General features: G+C 50.4%; 1 protein-coding gene across 3 annotated transcripts in view; it reads left to right on the top strand.

Annotated features, from left to right (window-relative positions):
- Positions 1-23,437, top strand: part of KCTD15 (potassium channel tetramerization domain containing 15) — a 49,756-nt gene that overhangs the window by 22,447 nt on the left and 3,872 nt on the right. For all 3 annotated transcript variants that reach the window (XM_063167642.1, XM_063167641.1, XM_063167640.1), the window contains exons 3-4: positions 8,543-8,687; positions 17,386-17,691. In XM_063167642.1, coding sequence (XP_063023712.1) covers positions 8,543-8,687; positions 17,386-17,691 — 451 coding nt within the window. The remainder of the gene's footprint in view (positions 1-8,542; positions 8,688-17,385; positions 17,692-23,437) is intronic.

The raw sequence follows: 23,437 nt of genomic DNA, 5'->3' as shown, positions 1-23,437 counted from the left end.
CCTAATTTTGCTTTTTTAGTGATGGCATAGAAAGAAGAAAGAAAATCCTTGCGGAGCTTCCTAAGAATGATTCTGCATGGTAGATGATAATGTTCTTTATGGATTATTGACTTTTAAAAATACATGTTGATACTATATAGACTAGCTCTGATCTGTAACAAAAATAGATATCCTAGCCTGAACAGCAAAATATGAAGTATTAAATGTGGGTAATAGATCCTGCAGTTCCTTCAGGTGCTCAGTGGTTAATGAGTGTAATATCCTGCAGAAGCATGGCAAAGGGAGCATATGGCTCAAAAACTCCTGTGGCATTCCAGGATCAGCCCTGGGTGGCAGGAGCAGGAGGTTACAGGAATTGGAGATGGATAAACATCCACTACCTTGAGAGTTCCCTCCTTGCAGTGAGCTGACCCTGGCACCACCAGAGCTGCTCTCCCACCCCTGCACAGCTGGACAGGCACAGAAAATGCAGTGAAGGTTCATGAGCTAAAGACAGGAGAGATCACTCAGGAAATACCATCAAAGGCAAAACAGGCTGGAATTAGAGGCATTAATTGGATTTATTTCTAACAAACTCAGAGCAGGATAATGAGAAGTAAAATAAACCCTTCACCCCCCATGGCACAGGGATTCAGGGAATGGGGCTTCTGGTCAGTCCATGCCCCAGAGCTTCCCCTGCTGCCCAGGGATAGGGGCTCTTCCCCTGCAGTGCTGTGGGGTCCCTCCCACAGGGGAGTTCTGCAGGAACTTCTCCAGCTTGGCTCCATCTCCTGAGCAGCAGCCAAACTCAACCTGAGTCCCTCCCGGGGCACAGAGCCCTCCCAAACCTGCTGGGATGGCTCTGTCTGTCTGTCTGTCTGTGCAGGGCTGCAGTGTCCAAGGACAGGCTGCTCCAGCCTGGGGACAGGGCCCCTCTGTCCCCTGGGTCTGCCACAGGGTCACAGCCTCACCCAGGCATGCCCTGCTCTGCTGTGGGCACCTCCCCAGGGCTGGGGGTGCATTCTGCATCCCCCTGGATCCCCATTCCCTGTGGATGGATCTCTGCATCCCCATGGATCCCCATTCCCTGTGGGTGGATCAATCTCTGCATCCCCCTGGATCCCCATTCCCTGTGGATGGATCTCTGCATCCCCCCTGGATCCCCAGGGCTGTGGGTGGATCCCTGCATCCCCCTGGATCCCCATTCCCTGTGGGTGGATCAATCTGTGCATCCCCCTGGATCCCCATTCCCTGTGGGTGGATCAATCCCTGCATCCCCCTGGATCCCCATTCCCTGTGGGTGGATCAATCTCTGCATCCCCCTGGATCCCCATTCCCTGGGGGTGGATCCCTGCATCCCCATGGATCCCCAGGGCTGTGGGTGGATTCTGCATCCCCTGTAGATCCCCATTCCCTGTGGATGGATCCCTGCATCCCCATGGATCCCCATTCCCTGTGGATGGATCTGTGCATCCCCATGGATCCCCAGGGCTGCAGGGCACAGCTGTCTCACCCTGGTCTCACCATGGCTGCAGAGGAACCCCAGCTCTGGCTCCTGCAGCACCTCCTGTCCCTCCTTCCCCACAGGCCTTGGTGTCTCCAGGTTGTTCCTCTCTCATGTTCTCACCCTGCTCTCCTCTGGCCGCAATTACAGCTGTGCAGTAACATTTTTTATCTTTTTCAATCTGTGATCACAGAGGTGTTCCCACCATTGCTAATTGGCCCAGCCTTGGCCAGAGCTCCATCAGCCTTTGGAGCTGCCAGGGGTTGGCTCTGCAGACACTGAGGAAGCTTCTGGAAGCTCCTCACAGAAGCCACCCCTGGAGCCCCTGTGGGCCCAAAGCTGGGCCATGCCAACCCAATCCACTCCTCCTTCTGCTGAGGCTGGGCCATCCTGCTTCATGCCATTGTTAAAAGTTGAGGTTTTAGTGTTGTCCTCACAGGTTAGTTTTGGTTTGGACATCTGTGGTAGCTCACTGTGTCCTCAGGAGGGACGCTCTGGGGCTGAGTGAGGCTGTGGGACACTGGCACTGGGCCTGCCCTGCTCAAGGGTGGGTGAGGAGGAGGAAGAGGAGCAGCTGGGCCAGGGTGGGCTGGCCATGCAGTGCTGGGGGACCTGTGTGACACCCAGGCTTGGTGCCCGCACTCACCTGGGGCTGGGACTGGTACCTGCTCTGGAACCTGCCAGAAGCTCCTGTGGGGCTCTCTCTGTGCCCTCAGGCCCCCGTGGCTGCCTGGATGTCACATTTGCAGTTCACACCCACAGTTTAACACTCAGGCTCTCACACACAGTTTTCCCTCTTCACTGTCCAAATAAAAGAGGCTTAAAATTCTCCCCAGCCCAAACACCCTGCAAGCCAAGCACCCTACAGCCAGCCTACACCCCCTGCAGCAGTCCCAGGGGTGAAATGTTCTGAATTGAAGAAGCTGCAGGGTGAAGCCTCCCAGGGCTGCTGCAGCACAGGGCAGCCAGGCTGGGTGGGCACTGACCCTGCTGCAGGCCCTGCCTCTCCTCAGCTGCACAGGGCTCACAATCACTGCCCAGGGAGCCGGGAGGGAAGGTGTGGCACAACTGGCACACTCATTGCAGCTGAAGGTTTGAGCTGAGGCACATCAGAGAACCTCCTGCAGGCAGCAGTAACTGCAGCCACGTTCCTCAGTGCGCAGGGCGTGAGGGAGCTTGTGCCTGGCAGGGCCTCCCACCCCTCTCTGAACTCATGCCAGGGCACAGGGCAGGAGACTCCCATCTGCTGGGTTACCCCTGTCCTCCCCTGGCCAGCCTGGCCTGCTTTCCAGACAGCCTGGCTGGTTTGAGGCTCCTCCCTGCAGGTGCTTTCCCCATTCTGCTTCGCTTTGCTGGGAACTTGTGCACAAATCCAAACAGTTCTGTAGGAATAATGGGAACAGGGAAAACGCTGCTGGGAAGGTTTAACAGCACTGCCCACTGAGCCTGGGCTGCTCCAGCTGGGCTGTGGCAGAGCCAGCAGAGAGCTGGGCAAGCCCTTGAGAGGCTTTCCTGTCAGGCCTCTAACTTGTCAGTGACCCTGAGAAATGTTCAAAGTCTCTTTTCCCAGCCCAGTGCTTGAAGAAGCAGTCAGGGCTCTTCATTTCCCTGTCTCAAGGTTGTTCATTGTTCCTTATCTATAAAATTCTTTCTCCTGCCCTGCCCAGGTCCATCCAGCAGGACAGTTCCAGGCACTCTGCCTGCCCCCAGGGCACTGTTATGGCTTTATACTAAAAACTACGTGTGCAATGTTCACAATTACTTCCCAATCCCTATCACCTGTGTTAGACAGTGAGCTTCTACTCTAAACCAATCTGTCAGTGCCACCATCACAGCAGGAGATAGAGGCCAAGAAGAAGAAGGAGAAAGGCTGGACATGCCCAGATCCCTCCATCTTGCCCCTCTGAATCCCCATTCTAAAAACCCCAAAATCAACTTTTCACCCCATGATAACTTCACTATCATTCTACTTAATTTGTCATGGCTTACAGATCTTCATCCAAGGTTGGTAATTTGCTCCATGGGTCACAATCAAACCCACAGGTGTTCTGGGCTCTGTGCCAGGGTCTCTGAGGCCCCTGGCAGGGTCCTGGCCACCCTGGACAGCCAGAGGGATGCTGTGGGCCCTGACACTGTCCCAGCAGTGTGTGCCCTGTGACAGGACAGGGAGCAGGCTCTGAGAGACACAGCTCTGTGAGCAGCAGTGCCAGACACACAGTGAGGCCTGTCAAGCACCTCTGCTCCCATTCATGGCATTTTTTCTCTTCCAAGGAGATAACATTATCTATCCTACCAACTTTGAGCAAATATTTGAGAGACAAGCACACTGTTTGTGCTCAGCAGTGAGGACTGGACTCTGCTCAGCACCAGGGATGCTTTGCTGCTGTGTCCTGCAGGTCAGGCTCAGTGTCCCACCTGTAACCAGCCCTGTTCTCCCTCTCTGTGGCATTTCCCACAGCCAGGCAGAGCTGAGAGCCCCCATAAAGCCCAGGGAGCTCTGCAGAGCTCACTCTGTGTTTGCACTGAGGGCACACACAGGGCAGGTCCAGCAGGGAGGACACCAGGGGCTGCAGGACAGCCCCACCACGTTTGCAGGACCCACAGACAGGCATTTCTCTCTTCTCCCCCTGCCCTCCCACGGAATGAAGAAAGAGACACATTTTAATGACAGTTTGCTCAAATGTGCGTTCCCCGCTGGTTTGACATTGGGCAGAAAAAGTGTCTACAAAATCAATTTTTAATAAATGTAAACAACTAAATTATGAATGACAAGAATATCACTGAGCAGTTAAATATTAATCATGTAATTACTTAAATTAATACTTTTAGTGCAATAGTGTGATAGAGAGTTCTGCTTAGGCAGTGTCACTGTGCTGGCCAGAGCAGTGACAGGGACCACAGCAGAGGGACCTGGGGGCTTTGGGGCCTCATGTGCCACAGCCCCACTTGCTGATTGTGTCACAGGTCCCACAATAGTGGGTGCTCTTCTTAAGACCTCTGGAACCAGATTTATTGGGAAAGAACTTGTATTTTCTGTTCAAAATAACGCTGTCAAGAAAACAGTTGAACTGGCCCAAAGCAGAGAGCAAACTGCCCCACCCAAGAAACTTTTCTGTCCCAAAGTGCCCTGAAACTCCCCAACAGCTGTGTGTGATGTGCAGAGCCACAGGTGTGCCCTGTGATGCCACAGGTGTGCTCTGTGATGCCACAGGTGTGCTCGGTGATGCCACAGGTGTGCTCTGTGATGCTCTTTGGGATGACCAGAGGTGCTCTGGAGGTACCTGGGGTGCCAAAAGACCTGTCTGCCTCTGAAATGGAGCTGGGGGAGTTGCTGAAGGCAGCCCCTGTGTGCTTCTGCCTGCACAGGATGGAAAATTGGTCCCCAGAATTCAGGGGGGCAGCAGCCCTCTGTAGATACTTGCAGGCAGCACAGGGCTTCTTTCCTTGCCCAAGAAACTAAAGAAAAGAATTTACTGGCACTCTTGTCCTTGTGGGTTGGCTGTCTTTGTTGTTTGTTTTTAATCTAATAAAAGAAGATCTTAATATCATGGTAAAATTGGTGCAAAGCTGGAAACTCACCCCCGGGCGTTTTGGCGAAACATGATTGAAAATGTGAAAGCCTTCAGCAGAAACAACAAAAGCACAAAGAAACAGCAGGGATGGGACCAACAGGTTCTGTGCTGGCTCTTGGGAGAGGCAGAGAAGTGCATCCAGCCAGGGCTGGAGGTGCCAGGCTGGGCAGCAGCCCTGTGGTGGCTCTGTGGCAGCGTTGGGCACGGTGCCCTGGGGGCTGGGTGGGCAGCACTGCAGAGCAGGAGCTGGGAAAAGCACCTTGCTGGGAGGGCAGGAGCAAGCCAGGAGGGAAAAGAGGGGACTGGGAGGGTCTGAGCTCTGGCCAGGGTGATGGAGGCCATGGAAGGACACACTTGGCATCCTTGGGCTGGCAGCTGCTGGAGCTGGTCCTGCCTCAGTCTGCTCCCTGTGTGGAAATTCCGTGTTGGACACAGATGATACAAGTGCTTCTAAATGAGAAAGTGAAGCATCTCTTGCAGAAGGTGGGGGTGCTGAGGGATGTTCATAGTTCAGACTCGCCCTTGCTGCAGATCTTAGTGCAGCTCCTTTGCCTCCTCACAGGCAGCACTGTCAGTACATTGCTGTGTGCCATAGGCAGGGGCCTCCTCAAAGTGCTCATTTATCCACCAGTACAGTGCTGGTTGCCATGACCACCCATAAAAACAACATTTTCAGGGTGATGGGTGCCCACTCCGAGCTGCAGCAGCTCCCCATGGGTTTAACCCCACAGCACAGGGTGGGTCCCTGGAGGGAGCAGCTCCCTGAGGCTGCCAGCCAGGCTGTGCCTTGTTTCTGAGTGATCATCAGCACATCTGGACAGGGCCAACCCTTCCTGTCCCCCTGCTCTTGCTGACCTGACAGCCTGAGTGCATTTTGCTCCTCATTTTGTTCTGGCACCACAGACCCATCCACGGAGAGCCCTGTGTCCCTGTGCAGAGCACGGAGCTGCTCCTGGTCACTGTGCTCCTTCCCACAGCCTGGCACATGGACAGGAATCCTGTCAGGAACTGTCCATTTGAGTCCATTTGTGCTCTCCCAGCATTGCATTTCCCAAAGGACTTTCCCAGGTGTGGTTTGAGCTGTGAGATGGGAGGAGAGGGAGCTCTTTCCACATGCAGCATTACAACACGCTGCACTGAAGTTGGTTCTTGGAACGTAGCATCCCCCTAAAATGTCAAATAAATCCTTAAACTATTCATCACTCTGTTTTTGGGGTGGCAGTTAAGTCTTTCAACACTCTGTGAGTTTCTTTCCCCAGCAGTAATTTTGCTGGTGAAGAAATACAGCTCAGGGCACTCCACAAAGTGGAGCCTCAAAATCCATGTTTTGTTTTCATTACCAAAAAAATGCTTTACTGCATTAAAGAGTGGCCCATTAAAATGTTGTACCCTGTCTTCTGTGCACCCTGTAGTTGTTGGCAAGCCTTCCCCTGTGCCTGTGCAGAGCAGCTTTGCCTCTGCAGCCTCCAGAGAAAGGGCAGCACAGGGGAGGAGGCTGCAGCCACAGCTCAGCTTGTTCACATGCAAGATCTCAAAACTTCCAATAGCCATGCAAATTGACTCAGTAAATGTATGTACTGAACCTTCAGCTATCAGTGCTTCCTCTGCTTTCAGTGTATCCCAGCACAGCACAGTGCCAAAGGAAATAAATTAACTGTCTGGGTCCTGGAGTAAAGTGTGAGGCTGTACAGAGCAGTGTGTTCAACTGTCTTGGGGAAATGGCCCTAAAAGAACAACAAAAAAGAGCACAGTGAATTACAGGAGTCTTACTGAACCTTGGGATTATATGAATGAATTGTTGCCAGGTGAACTGGATGGCATTCCCTGATACTGTAGGAACGCTGGAGGTTGGGAGAAACAGTAAATGTTATAATTGGGGTTTGGGAGAGCACTTGGTTATTCTCACAAGTAACCCAGACTAGCTGGATGCTGGCATGAGAGCAGGCAGCAAAACCTACAGCTTCCTTAATTTAGAGGGCAGAAAGGCTTTTTAGCAAAATTCAGTGGAGACTTACCAAGTCCAGCTTTAGTTATTATTTCCACATTTTATCTAGGTACAGATGGCGCATTAATAAATTTACAGCCAAATATTAGCAAGTTATATCAGAGCAAGGTGCAGCTGTGGGTCAGGGCCCAGGGCACAGCAGGAACAGCAGTGGGGCAGCAAACCTGCACACCTGACCCTGGGTGGGCACTGGGGTCACTCCTGAGCTGGGCTGGGAGCAGGGGGCAGCCAGGCTGGGCTGCAGCAGCGCTGGGCATGGCCTGCAGCAGGGTCTGATAGCTTGGTTTGCAGGGAAGGGGGGAGCCCTGCCCTGGTCCCAGCTCCCCTGGGTGTTTGGAAGGGCTGGCTGATAGTGAAATGCAGCCAGCTGTGGGATGGCCTCTCTGGGAAATGAGGAGTCCTCATGGCAGGATTATTTAAGGCTGGACTTTGAAAGATGAGCCACTGTGCAGTGGGGAACAATGCTGCCCTGTCAGAGAGATGGACTCAATTACTTAATAGGTCGTTGCTGTCTGTCCCCTGCGTTTTCCCTTTCAGGAACATACATTCAGCTGGGTTATTTCTCATGGGAAGACAAAGCCTTGTGAGAGGAGGGGAGAGCCTGGAGGAGCAGCAGCCAGGCAGATGCTGGTTTGCTCTCCATGGAGCAGGCTCTGGAAAAACCTGGAGTGCTGTGGCTGATGTGTCCTTTGCTCCCATAATCAGCTGATCTCCTGGTCTCACAGGTCTTGCTCCTGTTTTTTTCCCTCACAAAAGATTTTCCATGGTGCTCTCCCCCTGCCAGTCTCATCCCCAGCACTGCTGATGGTGACACTGTGGGGTGCATGGGCCACTGGTGTCTGGTTTTGTGCATTGGATGGACACTGACAGCTCCATCCAGCCCATCCCAGTGCCTGGGCAGCCTCTCCTCCAGCACAGAAAGGCTTGGAGGGTGTTTGATCAAATGCCAGCCAGGCTGGAGGCCGGCTCATGGCCAGGAACCCATCCCTGGAGCAGCCACTTGGAGCAGGACGTGGAGGGCAGGGATGTGTCACAGCCAGGGACTCATGTTCTCCCCTGGGGCCCTGGGGTGAGCATTCCAGCTGTGGGGTGAGCATTCCAGCTGTGAGCATTCCAGATGTGGGGTGAGCATTCCAGCTGTAGGGTGAACATTTCAGCTGTGGGGTGAGCATTCCAGCTGTGGTGTGATCCTCCCCAGGATCTCTGGGGTGAGCATTCCAGCTGTGGGGTGATTCTCCCTGGGGTGACCATTCCAGCTGTGGGTGATTCTCCCCAGGTTCCCTCTGGGGTGAACATTCCAGGTGTTTTCCAGCTGTGTCCAGGGCTCCTGCCCTCCTGCATGTGTTTGTCCCCACATTAACACCCTGCATTACCTTATGCACCTTGAATTGATGCACCTAAATTGGTTGTTCTCAGGCCCCGAGGGTGTGATGAGATTTTGTCTCTTTTGCCCATCTCTTTTTCTCTTCTCTTTTTTTCCAGAATAAGTCGTCTGTTTAATGGCACAGAGCCCATTGTCCTGGACAGTTTAAAGCAGCATTATTTCATTGATCGAGATGGGGAGATTTTCAGATATATATTAAGCTTCCTAAGGACATCTAAGCTACTGCTCCCAGATGACTTTAAGGTAAGGAAAGCTAGAGTCTGCAATCTGTTTTTTCCACCCGTTCTGTCATTTGTTTTGGGGCAGGTTGGTTTGTATGCTTGACCTAAACACACTTAACTAAATGCTGCTGTTTATTTGTTAGGATTTTTAGTACTTGTGTATTACGCCAGGGATGTTATTATTTAATAAATGGACCAGTGGTTGTCATGGATACAGAGAAAAGTTAAACGATGAAGCTTATAGCTAAATCAGTTTTTCTAAACTAATTGTATTTTCTCACATTTTTAGCTTATTTATCAGGGTATAACAACAATTAAGAAGCAGCATCAGCAACTTGCACTTAGCAGGGTTTAATGCTCAGGATCTGAAAGAAATGTTTCAAATTTGATACGCAGAGGACTTGAACTGTGTAAATCTTTTTCTTGTTGGTATAAAAAAGAAACCCTTAAACAAGCCCATGAGGATTTGTGTTAGACATAACCACTGCAGATGGTTTGATTTCAGGAAGTAATCAGCTCACAGTTAATGTCAAAATATTCTTGGGAGCTGGAATTGACTGAGGGCTTTTTAAGGAGCAGGACATGCTTTGTGTGAAGCCATGGTGCTGGTTGTTTCTCTGCAGCCCTGATTGTTTAAATGCTCTCCTTTTGGCCTGGTTTGTGTGGCTTTGCCCTGTCATAGACATCCTTTATGAAAAAGCCTTTCCTTAGGATTTTTCCTCCTGAGAAGCTGGGAGGCCTCAGGGACAAAATGTAAACATTGATTATCTGCTGCTGTGGAATGCAACAGGTGCATCTGGGATTGGTCTCATGTGGTTGTTTCTAATTAATGGCCAATCACAGTCAGCTGGCTTGGACAGAGAGTCCAGGACAGAGTCTTTGTGATCATTCTGTCCTATTCTATTCTTAGCCAGCCTTCTGATGAAATCCTTTCCTCTATTCTATTCTTTTAGTATAGTTTTAATGTAATATACGTCATAAAATAATAAATCAGCCTTCTGAAACATGGAGTCAAATCCTCATCTCTTCCCTCATCCTCAGACCCCTGTGAACACCAGCACATTGCACTTTAAAAACTTCCAACATTGCCACCCTGATGCAGGAAAATTAGAAGACAAAAGTGTCCAAACTGTAGATGACAGGATTCAACAAAAGCACTTATTCCAGGGTGCAATGATGAATAAATTGGGATGGCAGATGGGGATCTGCTCAGTTAGAGGACCCAGAGCATTGCTGGGAAGGAAAACTCCTGCTTTCTCTGAAGTGCCATTTCAGTTTGTTGCACTGGCTGGGCACAGGATCCCTTGGTCAGCTGTGACTGAGTGCAGAGTGCTGGTGCTGGCTCCTGCTTTGGAGCAGAGCTGCTCCTGGTGCTGCCAGCTCAGCCATCCTCACCTGAGGCAGGAGGACAATCCTGTCTGACCCCGTGGGAGGCTCTGCAGTCACATCTGCAGCACATCACAACCTGCAGGGACAGGTTCTGGCAGCCCTGGTTGGAGCCCCAGCCCAGAGGGGCTGCCCTGAGCACTGGGTGTTCCTGCACGGGCTGGGAGGAGAAAACTGCAGAGAAATGAGGGAAAACCTCAAACCTGTGTGTGGTGGTGGAGCTAAAGAGCAGAGCAGTGCTGGGGCTGTAGGATGGATGAAGGGAAGGGTGGATGGAGAGATGGGAGAGGCACAGGAGAGCAGCTGTGGTTTGGACAGTCCAGTGTGAGAAGAGGCCACACCTCGAGTGCTGTGTCCAGTCTGTCCCCTCAGCCTGGGAAGGACTTTGAGATGTTTGAGCACATCCAGAGGAGGCAACGAGGCCGGAGAGGGGCTGGGAACACAAACCCTGTGAGGAGCCCCTGAGGGAGCTGGGGGTGCTCAGCCTGGAGAAAAGGAGACTCAGGGGTGCCCCCATCACTGCACAGCTCCTGAAAGGTGCCTGTGCTCAGCTGGGGCTGGGCTCTGTCTGCAGCAGCACTGACACAACCAGAGCACACAGCCTCAAGCTGTGCCAAGGGAAATACAGGGTGGATAGCAGGAAAAAGTTTTTCATGGGAAGAGTGATAAAGTTCTGGAATGGCTGCCCAGGGAGGTGGTGGAGTCCCCATCCCTGGGTGTGTTTAACAAAGCCTGGATGTGGCACTGGGTGCCAGGGTTTAGCTGAGCTGTTGGGGCTGGGCTGGACTCCATGACCTTGAAGGTCTCTTCCAACCCAGTGATTCTGTGAAGAGAGAAGAGAGAGGTGTTTTGAGCTGACCATGGCCTCCACCAGCACCCAGATTCCAGAGGGGCTCAGTCCCAGAAGCAGCAGCTTTGGCTGGAGCCTGGAGGGCAGAGGGTGCCCAGGTTTGTGTGTGCAGGAGCCTGGCAGGGCTGGGGGGCTGTGCCTGCTCAGCCCCTGCTCCCCATCCCCTGCACCTCAGCTCCTCCCTGGCAGAGCTCAGAGCAAATCCAGGCTAATGAGGGCTCGGGAACAAAGCAAAGCCTTGCTAGGTGGGGAGTAACTACATCAAAATGCATAGAAGAATGAATGCTCTGTAAAGCTGTATTAAAACTGCACTGTAAACGGATTTAACTTCACAGAAATCGTGTAATTTTGCCAGCATGATTAAAGTGACAGAAGACAATAATCAAAGGCAGCAAATGGAATCACTTGGTGTTTCTAAATGCAAAACTCTATTTAAGGTATAAAACCTGACAGCTTTTCCAGTGAGACTTGCATTAAATGTTCTTTATGTCAAACAAAGCACTATCAAGTGTTTTGAATATTTATTAGTTTTTACTCCTTAATTTAATCAAGCAGTTTATTAGCCTCAAGGTTTAGCCAAGTTGCTTTTCAACTGGAATTGCTGCTCAGATGGTTATTTTGGAAAGTTTGGAATGTTAGTACCACACCAGCATTATTGTGTTTGCTATTTCAGTGTTGTTTTCAGACAAAGTTAACACTGAAATGCAGAGAAAGTGGAGTGTGTGTTCCAAGGCTAGTGATTCTTTATTATCAAGTCTGATGGTGTGTTTACAGTGAATATTAATTACACTTGCAACTACTACTAAGACAGAGCTTGAAAGTATCTCCCAGACCTTGCTGCTGAAGGTAGCACTGCTATGGTTGCTGTGATTTTCCCAATCTGCCCTCCCTGAGCCCCCCTGGCATCACAGGGGCTCCCCAGGACTGTCCCCTTCACTGCCCATGCCCAAGGGCACACAGAGCCAGGAGCTGCTGTGAGCCTTGTTTGAGACTCACTCCTGCTCAGAGAGCATCAGACACACACAGACACAGAAAATGTGAGTATTGTAACACACAGGCAATGTGAATATTGTAACAGACACTGCTATGTGAATATTGTAACACACAGACAACAGGCAATGTGAATATTGTAACACACAGACAATGTGAATATTGTAACACACAGACAATGTGAATATTGTAAGACACAGACACAGAAAATGTGAGTATTGTAACAGACACACACAGGCAATGTGAATATTGTAACACACAGGCAGTGTGAATATTGTAACACACAGACAACAGGCAATGTGAATATTGTAACAGACACACACAGGCAATGTGAATATTGTAACACACAGACACTGCAATGTGAATATTGTAACACACAGACACAGAAAATGTGAGTATTGTAACACACAGACACAGACAATGTGAATATTGTAACACACAGGCAATGTGAATATTGTAACACAGGCACAGGCAATGTGAATATTGTAACACAGACACAGGTAGTGTGAGTATTGTAACACACAGACAATGTGAATATTGTAACAGACAGACACTGCAATGTGAATATTGTAACAGACACTGCAATGTGAATATTGTAAAAGACACAGGCAATGTGAATATTGTAACACACAGACACAGGCAATGTGAGTATTGTAACACATAGACAACAGGCAATGTGAATATTGTAACATACACAGGTAATGTGAATATTGTAACACACACACACAGGCAATGTGAATATTGTAACACACACAGGTAATGTGAATATTGTAACACACACACACAGGCAATGTGAATATTGTAACACACACAGGTAATGTGAATATTGTAACACACACACACAGGCAATGTGAATATTGTAAAAGGCACAGGCAGTGTGAGTATTGTAACACACAGACAACAGGCAATGTGAATATTGTAACCCCTCTCAGAGAGGGAGGAGCACAAAGGCACAGGAGAGCTGAGTTCTGTGTGGATTACAGAAATCACCTGTAGCCCCAGAATGACAGGGCCACCACTCCAGTTTATTAATACAGTTACCAATTCGTGTGCTTGCATCTGAAGTCTCCCAAACTGACCTCAGGAAATAGTTGTCAGTGTAGAAGTGAGCAACTTTCTTTCATAGCCAGCAGTCAGATCTTCACAGCACCAAAAATACAGGAGAAACATTGAGTTAGGATGACAGTTTGTTGTTTCATGTAATAAAGAATAACAAGTGAAAAATGGACAGGAAGGGCCATTTCAGCCTGCTCAGGAGTCAGCATTAGGTACAAAAACAGAGGGTGTGTTTGGCACCGAGGGAGCAGCAGCAGCTCTGTGGGACACAAGGGCTCAGGCTGTGCTGGGGGCACATGTGGAGCATGGAGCACCAGCACTGCTGGCCTGGAGTCACAGCCAGATGTGAAGATGTCACCCCTGTCCCAGGTGACTGCCAGAATCCATCCCACTTGAAATCCACCACAGAAAAGCTTTTCTACTGAACAAAAATCAGAACATTTTTTTGTGAAAGGCAAGAGGGTTTTTGCATCTTTGAGAGGATCTGTCAGTGTTTCCCATGGGATCTGCATGCAGGCCAGGAGCTGTGGCTGGGGAAGGGCTCTGTGCATCCCTGCCTGTCTGCTCCCTTCCTCCTGTGGCCTGGTAGAACTTCCCACCAGCTCCTGCAGCAGCCCCAGGGGTTCATGGGGGCTGTAAAGGCTTTTGTGGCACTTTACAGAGAAAATTAAAGGCTGAACTCTCTATCTCCCCTTTCAGTCTGTCAGAGAGCACCCTGCTTGTGGCTGCACTGGTGTGGGAATCTCCTCCAGAGGAAAATGTGTTTTCCTGAACAGAAGCAGCTGCACTGTGTGTCACAGTGCTGGGCTCTGGTGCTGCTGTTGGGGAGCTGGAACACAGGGAATCAATGCCTGTAGGGAATGGGAGATGCTTTGGTGCTGCAGGACAAGGAATCCTGGTACTGTACAGAATCTGCTGTGAGTGTGCCTGCTCTCAGCAGCACTGCCCTGGAGAGGCTGAGGTGTCCCTGTGCTGCTGTGGCACAGAGCTGTGCCCTGGGCTGGGTTCAGTGTCCCCCTGTGCCCCTGGCTGCTCCCTGCCTCCCCTGGATGGGGCCATGTCTGCATCTGCCTTTGGTGAAACCAACAGCATGGAAATGTTCTCCTGCAGTTCTGTGACACCTCCCTGCTGAGGGCTCTGGTGGGTTTCATTCTTTCATTCATATTTCATATTAAACTCAAGTAAACCTTCAGGGTGGGGTTTGATGTCTGCAGTGCAAGGGTGGCAGTACCTGTGCCAGTTTTACCTGTGCAGACACTCCAGAGCTGGGCTCTGCCAGGCTGGTCACAGACACAATTCTGAACAAGGTGTCAAACCTGAGGGAAAAGATTCTGGGCTTGGTGTGCAGAGCCCATGACCCTGTCCAGGCACAGGATCCAGAGAACCCGACCCCCATGCTGTGAGCCACTCACTGTGAATTCCTGGCTCTGTGAGACCCTCCTCCCTGCCTAAACACACTGTCAGATTGCCCCAGGATGCTCCAGTCCCTCCCTGCAGGAAGGCCAATGTCCCATCAGAGGAGCAAGGGCAGTGGGCAGCAGTGCAGGGGGGTCACACAAGGTGTCCCTGGTGTCCCTTCCCAGCACTGTCACTGGATTTCTCTTGCTGCAGAAGACACTTTTTTATCCCCTCCCCTTGTTACTGTGCCACAGCACAACCAATTCCCCTTTCTGGCCCTGCCTGGCAGTGGTGCCCATTCCCTGGCAGCAGCTCCTGGCAGCAGCACCCCTCAGTCCCAGGGGCTGGTGCAGGGCCCTTCTGCAGGTTCTCAGCCCTTCCCAGATCTGTCTGAACCCCAGTGTGGAGCAGGCACAGGCAGGAGAGCCTGACTTTAGAGATGAACCCAAACTCAGCACATGATGCTCAGCCCTGCCCTGGTTCCCACACAGCCCCTGAAGTGTGGCTCTCTCATTCTGGGGGCAGCAGGGGAAGAGCTGTTCCATCTGAAAGCAGGTTTCCTTCTCACAAAATGGTACCAGGATGTGCAGTTTATGCTATTCATTTTAGGGCAGATGCCAAGCCAGAGCTGCAGTGCTGGGGTGGGTGGGCTGAGCTGGCTGTGAGGGAGCTGGGCTGCTGTGATGTGGGTTTTGCTGGCTTGTGGCATTGCTGCTCTGGCCTGGGGCTGCAGGACCATGGAAGTCCTTGATTCAGGACCCTGCCAGGCCAGGGGAGGCAGCCAGAGCCTCTGTAATGGGATGGGCTTTGCATCCACCTCAGGAGCCCTGTGCCACTCTCTGCTCTCAGCAATGAGGGGCTGCTCTTTCTGTCACTGTACATCTCCTCCAGGTTTTACTGATGAGTTTCCTTAGCACATATTCACTTGATTGATACTACAAATAATACCTTATTTTATAGTGTCCATGAACCCAGACACTCTAAAACTGGTTTTTCAGGACCTGCTGAAAGCAGGAGATGACTTTCCATTGCCTTAGAAAGTGCTGGGTGCTCCTGTTCACTCTACACCATTCCATTTTCCCTTAGCATTGCACGTTTCCTTGCTTGGAAAAGCAATCCATGGCACCAACAGATGCCAAGGGAGAATTTGGCAGCCAGTGCCCACACCTCTGTACTGCACACAGTTTGGTGTAAAACTGTGCTGATTCAGTGTCCTGCACACAGGTTTCAAATTTTTTTTTTTTTTTATTTAGGCCACTAATCCCTGTAGGTTTGAACTGATCCCCGCTCAGCACTGAGGGAGCATCACTGGTGGGCAGAGAAAAGCAGTGATGGTCCCCCAGAGAGAGCTGGGTCTGGGCAGGGTGGGAATGTGAGCACAGGGCTGTGGGGCTGGGCTGTGTTACCTGAGCCCAGGCAGCCTCCACAGCTCCTTGCCTGGCCTGCTCCCAGCCCTGGCTCTGGGTTGTTTGCAGCACGCTCTCTGCATGATTTCTTCTTTAATCTTCTGTGTTTTCCATCTTCAAGCTGTCCCGTGAGAGTGTTTGTTGCCCTCATTTCTTCCCACTCCCTCTTATCCCTCTTCCTCCCTGCTCCTCTCATCCTGCAGTCCTTTTTTCTGCCTTGGCTGTGTGCACATTGTCCCCCCCTCAGCAGACATCAAAGCGGTGAAAGGATTGGATGTCCCTTTTGTGAGTGATCACCTTGCCCTGTCACTGTGAATATTCATGTGTCCCCGGGCTGCAGCAGCCCTGGGGTGAAGCAGCACCTCCACTAGCGGTGGGTCTGTGGTGCCAAATTTGAGCAGAGATAACTGCTTTGGTTCAGTCATACCCTGCAGCAGGAGATTTTACAGGTTAATTCCAAACCAGTGTGTGGAGTTGCACCTTTTTGTGCTGCATCTCCATTGGCCTTTGATTCCCCTCCTCCCCAGTCCTGGGGCACAGCACACCCGTTACCTCTCGTGTGCTTTTGGTGCCCATTTCCCGGCTGCTTCTTGTCATATCATTCTCTCCAGTCCAAATGATTTCAGCCATTTCAGTCTTGATTTTTCCTTTCATTTTACTTTTCACGTCACTGGTGTGGAGCTGGCCTTTGTCCAGGTGTTGGCTCCAGCACAGCCCACAGGGGCAGCTGTGGGGCAGCATTTGAGGGTGTCGAGGGGTGCAGAGCAGGGAGAGCACAGCCAGGTCCCTGCAGGGAGGAGCTGAGCTGCTCCTCTTGCCCTGGGAGGCTGGAGAAGGCTGGGGGAGCAAAGTGTCCCCAGGGCCTGTCCCTCTCCTCCTGGGCTGGCTGGGCTGGGGGCTCGCTCCCTTTGGCTCCGCATTTCAGCTGAGGTGGGAAAATCCGTCAGAGTCTGATGAAACAATCACTGAACTGGGAATTGGATCAGATTGGGAATTGGAATTGCCCAGAGCCCACGTGAAGTGATGGACAAATGGCAGGGAAGAGCTGCTTCTGTTCAGCCCTTGGAGCACAGGGCTGAGCTCCCAGCCATGGTCAGCTCCTCCCTGGGATTTACCAGGCTCCAAAGTGCACTGAAATACATGAGTAGTCATCAATGGCAGGCAGCTGCTCAGCTGCTGGAGCTGAATTCCAGCCTCAGCAAGGCAGGTGAGAAGTGAAGCTGAACTGACATCTCCATCTCCAGCACAGCTGTGGGATCAGGAGTGTCCGAGCTGTGGGTGAGGAGCAGGGCTTGGAACATCTTCCCTTGCACCAGGGAGCTTTGTTTATTGCAAGCAGCTATTTTGATTTCTTAACCCAGGAGTGGAGCCTTCTGGCATTGGGCTTGTGGGATAATGAATGCAAGGATAATTCAGTGCCGGGGGAACCCCTCAGCCAGCCCAAAGGATGGAACACCAGCACGGTGAGGTTTCTGTGGAGGTGTGAGTGCGTGGGACCTGTTGCCTTTGCTCTCCTGCTGACAATACAGAAGCCTAAGTAGGTCAAACAGGAACAATACTCATTTTTAAAAGAGAACTATAAGCATTTCTAGTTTCTCTCTCTCCCTCTCTCTTTTTTTTTTTTTTTTTCCCAGGACTTTAATCTTTTATATGAAGAAGCAAAGTATTACCAGCTGCAGCCAATGATTAAGGAACTTGAGCGGTGGAAACAAGAGAAAGAACAAAGGAAACACTTCCAGCCTTGTGACTGCTTGGTTGTGAGAGTGACTCCGGATCTGGGGGAGAGGATTGCACTGAGTGGGGAGAAGGCTTTGATAGAGGAGATCTTCCCGGAGACGGGGGATGTCATGTGCAACTCGGTGAACGCGGGCTGGAACCAGGACCCCACCCACGTTATCAGGTTTCCCTTGAACGGATACTGCCGGCTCAACTCCGTGCAGGTAACAGCGAGCGGCCCCTCCTGCTCCTCCCGGCCCGGGCTGCCTCTGCCCTCTGCCTTCTGCAATTATATGCACATTATTTGCTTCTGCCCAATTACTTTCGGTGCTTAGACTGCGAGGAAATATTTTTCTGCCTGGTGAGATCACAGTCTTTCAGGTTTTCCGAAGTCTAAGCAGAAAAATACATTTAGATTTTGTGTATGTTAGTGCCATGCTGGCCTCATAATGGTCTTATACTGATAAATGCTAATTTTTTTCATCAATGTATAGCCTTTGGCAGTTTTTTTTTTCCTCCAAAGTGCCTCTAGGAAGAAAGAGAGAGTTCCAAAAACTACAAAAAAAATCTCCACACCATTTTATAGAAAAGGCAACAATGTGTAAATGCATAATTTATGTCTCACTCATAATTAAATGATGGTGCCTGCGGGATGGACTTAAAAAAATTGATCTCTGCACTTTTTTTTTTTTCAAAAGGATGTTCTATAAAAATTGCCCAGAGTATTTTAAACAAAAATGTATTTCATTTTATACCCAGAGTTTTGACATTAGGTTTAACATTAAACATATGAAACAAAAGAAGATAACTGGACAGATAGGTGGATGGCAGCAGGAATAAATAGGTGCTGTGTGTTGAGGCAGCAGCCTGTGGGCAGGCAGGGCCATTTCTCAGGGATCAGCAGGGCTGAGCCACAGCTCTGGGCAGGAACCAGCTGCCCTTAACTCGGGCAAGACAGAGCTCCTGCTTTCCCTGTGTGCTCCTTTGGAATACCCAAACAGCAAATGGTCGTGACATGGGCAGGGAAACCAACCAGGAGGGGAGCATTTCCCAAATTCCCATCCTGTGCAGCTGGGCTGTGGCTCTGGGAAACGCCTTGGGAAGCTCCTCTGTGGGCACAACCCCAGGGAGGAGCTGCTCTGGGGCAGGGGCAGCAGCAAGGGGGGGCACCAGCCTGGAGCTGTGGGTGCTGCACGTCAGGCTCGGGCTCCTGTGTCTGCCAGGCTGCCAAGGGACACCTTCAGCAGGGTCCCCTGAAGGTGTGAAGGTGCCAGGAGGCACCAGTGCCCCCCTGCATGGGCAGCATGCCCTGTGCCCCCTGTGAAACCAGCCCAGGGCTCGGGGGGCTTTGGGTCCAGGTTCCCCAGGGGTGCATTTGGGTGAACTTCACCAGGCTGGGGTCAGTTCTGCACAGTTCATTCTGCTGGGGTCAATTCTGCACAGTCCTGAGCAGTTTCACACTTTCCTGACAAGGTTTGGGCTGGGGGTGCTCGGAGGCAGCTCTGGTTTTGGCAGTGGGACAGGGAGGTGTCCCCATTGCTGTGCTGGGAGGAGAGGCAGCAGCTCAGCTCGGATGGGGAGGAGCATTTGTGTCCCTGCCATGGCACACAGTGCCTGGAGAAGATGATTTGTGTCCCTGCCATGGCACACAGTGGCTGCAGAGGAGCATTTGTGTCCCTGCCATGGCACACAGTGGCTGGAGAAGATGATTTGTGTCCCTGCCATGGCACACAGTGGCTGGAGATGATTTCTGTCCCAGCCATGCTGTCCATAGGAGCCTTTAGATCCCACCAGCAATGAGAGGAGCAGAAACCATGCAGGGTCCCAGAGAGCAGCTCAGCTCTGTGTGCCCACCTGGTTGAGCACTCAGCTCTTTTATGCAGTGCTGTGACTCCATGGGATACATGTGTAGTAAAAGCTGAACACTAATTGCTGTCATTATTTGAATGTGTTTTGAATTCGGTCAAAATTCAGACAGAATCAAAGGGTCTCTTTGCAAGTTCATGTTGTGGAAAAAAATTTCTGTCAAAGAGTCTGCAGTATAAGTAATCCTGTTAAATTACATCATTTTACTAAATTACATCATTTTACTATGTAATTAATAGAAAGTGTTTTCAAACACTTTCTGGAAAATGATGCATTTCTGAGACCAAAGACCGATGAAATCAGCAGCTAATTAGCATTGGCTCTGATGAACTCTGGTCAGCACTCAGGCACTGCTCTTCCCCCTCCAAGGATTTTTTTGGCAAAACAACATTAAATCAAAAGCTGGAAGTGCAGTGAAAATCTCCAAAGTGAGAAAACCTCCACAGTGAGGCAAATGCACAGACTTGAGAGAGAGGGGAGTGATTGGAAGAGCAGAATTGCTTGCAGAGAGTCCCACAGAGCAACACAGGAAGCCTGTCTGCTCTTTGCTCAGGTGATACTTCTGCCTCCCAATTGGTGCTCTGCTCAATGTATTTGGTAGCACAGTTGCAATATTTATAATTTTTTTTCTATATTTGATAAATATTTTCATTACATGCTTTATATCAAGAATTGTGCATATAAAACAAAGAACATCAACACCTAATAGGCAAAAAGAATAATACAGTAACTCTTAATTTTACACCCATTTGTAATTATATATAGGTACAGGTTTTTTCAACTCCTTGCAATAGGTTCTGGTGGGAGTCACCAACCTACCTTAGAGAAAATTCTGTGATGCTCAGGAATGTTGAACATTAAGTCTTCATAATTAAGAATGTATTTGTTAATATTCTGCACAATTTAAAGGAAAGGATCAGGTTTCCATTTGGAAAACCTCCCAACAAAGTCAGATGTGCTTGGAATATTGGAAGGCAGCATGTATTAAATCTGAGCACAAATCCCCTGTTTAATAATGTGCATGTGTCCCTGTGCATGGGAGAGGCACAGCTGATCTGAGTTTTTGGCAAATTCTCTTTGGGGATTTTCAGCAGAGCAGCAGAGATGGTCACTGCTTTCCCCCTGTCCATATCTGTCTTCAGAAGAAATACAATGTAGAGAATGAAATTCTCTGAATGGGATTTAAACCTGTTCAAATGCTGTTCAGTCTCATGGGAGCACTGAAAGGAGCCTTTCCCCAGACCTGAGCTCAGCCCCATCCCAGTGACACCCAAAACTGCTGTGTTTAAACATCCTCAGCATTGTTTACAGCATTTGGCCTGAGAAAATTGATGATCCCAGGGTTTCTAACTCCAGATTGCAGCTGCAGTCTGGTCCTTCAGCACGTTCTGGGCCAGGAGGAATTGCTTTGTTGGCTGTGCTGCTCTGAGGTGCAGGGTCTGCCTGGGCTGGCCCTTTGCACAGAGAGGCTCCATGGAAAGGAATTGTGTTAAATCCAGCTTTCCACAGCTTTGGTGTGAGGCAAGCCAGGGGCACCCCCTGCTTGTTTTGTCTTACAAGCAAATTCATTTATAAAACTTTTCAGCAAGGATTTTGCAGTCCCATCTCTCTCAGAAATCTCACCTGCCAATGCTCTGTTCCACTGTGCAGTTCAGTGGGAGAAGCCTCCTTTCCCATGGCTGGATTGTGTCTCATCTTCACCCTGTCAGGGCTGGAGCAGTGATCCCAGCACAGAACAAATCCCAGCCTGTGACACAGAGCCTGCTGCTGTCCTATTCCTCCTTCTGGCCAGACTCCTCCTGCCTTCCCCTCTGAGCAGGACAGTGCTGGTGTCTGCACCCATGTCTGTCCTACAGGCCCCATACAGCCCAGGGGAATGAGAGGGATGAAAGTTTTCTTTCTCTGTCTTATATGTATTTTATTAACCTGCTCTCCTGCCTCTTCTTTTCTTCTCTCCCACTTCATTTTTCTTCCATACTCTGGTGTGCTTTTTTGATTTTTCACTTTCTTGCAGTGTAGAGTATGTGAAAATCAGGGCAGAAGTCAGGGAGATTTGGCAGATGTGACTTTCTGAGGATGCTAAGTCCCTGTGTCCCAGGGCCAGGCAGAGCTCCTCAGGCAAGCTGATTTTCAGCAGACTGGGCAGGACTTGGGCAAAGCTCTGCTGGAGCAGCCTCTTCCTTTGCCCATCCTTGGAGCCAGGGCAGAGAGAGTGAAAGGTTTTAGTCAGCCCTGAAAGCCAAAGCCTGGATTAAATTCAGATGGATGACACAGGCAGCCCCAAGGAGGGATGGAAGGGATTAAAGGCAGCAAATGCTGCTGTCATGGTTTGCACTGCACCAGGACAGCACCTTGGACACAGCTGGCCCTCAAAATCACCTTCCTGGGAAAGGCAAAACCAACACTGAGGCAAAGGAAATGGTGCCCTGGGCAATGCAGAGGGGTCTGTGTGAGGGCAGGGCTCTGCTGGGAGCTCTGACCTGCTCACAGTGAACAGAACACAAACCAGACTCCTTCAGGAACCTGAGCCCAAGGAGGAATGAGCTTGTGGGAACCCAGAGCATCCTTCTGTCTGTCCAGGACAGCCAGGACCCTGCCAGGGGCTCAGAGACCCTGGCACAGAGCCCAGAACACCTGTGGGTTTGATTGTGACCCGTGGAGCAAATTACCAACCTTGGATGAAGATCTGCAAGCCACAACAGTTTAGGTGGAATAATAGTGAAGTTATCATGGGGTGGAAAAGTCAATTTTTGGGTTTCTGGTATGGGGGTTCAGGAGGCAAGATGGAGGGATCTGGGCATGTCCAGCCTTTCTCCTTCTTCTTCTTGGCCTCCATCTCCTGCTGTGATGGTGGCACTGACAGATTGGTTTAGAGTAGAAGCTCACTGTCTAACACAGGTGATAGGGATTGGACAGTAATTGTGAACATTGCACACGTAGTTTTTAGTATAAAGCCATAACAGTGCCCTGGGGGCAGGCAGAGTGCCTGGAACTGTCCTGCTGGATGGACCTGGGCAGGGCAGGAGAAAGAATTTTATAGATAAGGAACAATGAACAACCTTGAGACAGGGAAATGAAGAGCCCTGACTGCTTCTTCAAGTGCTGGGCTGGGAAAAGAGGCTTTGGAACTCTTCTCGGGGTCACAGCGAGCACCAAAAGACCCTGAGATGAGCTGACTGCCTGCAGGTGGGTGTGTTGCTCAGACACTTCCCTAGGATGTAGAAGTTTGTAAAGGGCTTGGTCCAGGTTGCTGTGGGTGCAGAGGTGTCACACGGGGCTGGTGCTGCTGTGAGCAGGATCCTGGCTTTAATAAACCATGGGGTCACCTCCCTGTTCCTCAGTGGGAGCCACACTTGGGGTGAGGCTCTTGGAGACCAGCCCAGGCTGCTCCTTGGTGGCATTTATCAGTGGAGAAAAACACAGCAGCCATTTTCCCAGGTGCTGCCCAGGACTCAGGGGAGCCTGAGTGGGTCCTGCATTGTGACCTGCCCAAGGTGGGTCTGGCATCTGCCCTCACCTGGCTCTGGGAGAGGCCTGGTGTGTCCTGCTCTGCTGGGAAGCCGAATATCAACACCACAGCCCCGTTCCCAGAGGCAGCATCAGCATATCCTGGGGAAATGTGCTGTGTGACAGTCACAGAAATTAAAGTTGCCTCTGGGTTCCTTAAATTCGTGCATCTAAATTGCACCAACTTTTCTTCAGGAGGAGGAGGAGAAAATACATATTTGGGCAGTACAGATTAACCTCTTTCTTGGGCCAGAACACTTCCCTGTTGCCCACATCCTGTCCCTGCCATGCTTTGCTCCCTTCCAGCGAGGGCAAACAGCTGTGATTGCCACAGAGAGCTGGTGGATGTGTCATTTGAAATCCTAATTCATTTTCATCTGCCAAGGAAGAGCTTCTCAGCCCCCCTCTCTCTCAGGCTGTTCATATTACTATGCCAATGATTAATTGGCACTTTTTATTAGAACTTAAAGCTGATGTTGCTTTATATAAGGAGCGAGAGCATCAATATCACCACAGTCCAGTATTTTACTATATAATGTACTAAGCTGCTGCAGAGTGCTTATTTCTTTGATTAATTTTTGTTTTCTACAGAGGTTT

The sequence above is a fragment of the Melospiza melodia genome, chromosome 13 (genome assembly GCF_035770615.1).
Source record: "Melospiza melodia melodia isolate bMelMel2 chromosome 13, bMelMel2.pri, whole genome shotgun sequence".
NCBI lineage: Eukaryota > Metazoa > Chordata > Aves > Passeriformes > Passerellidae > Melospiza > Melospiza melodia.
Note: the sequence above shows the minus strand (reverse complement) of the source record. Positions and strands in the feature narration are given on the sequence as shown.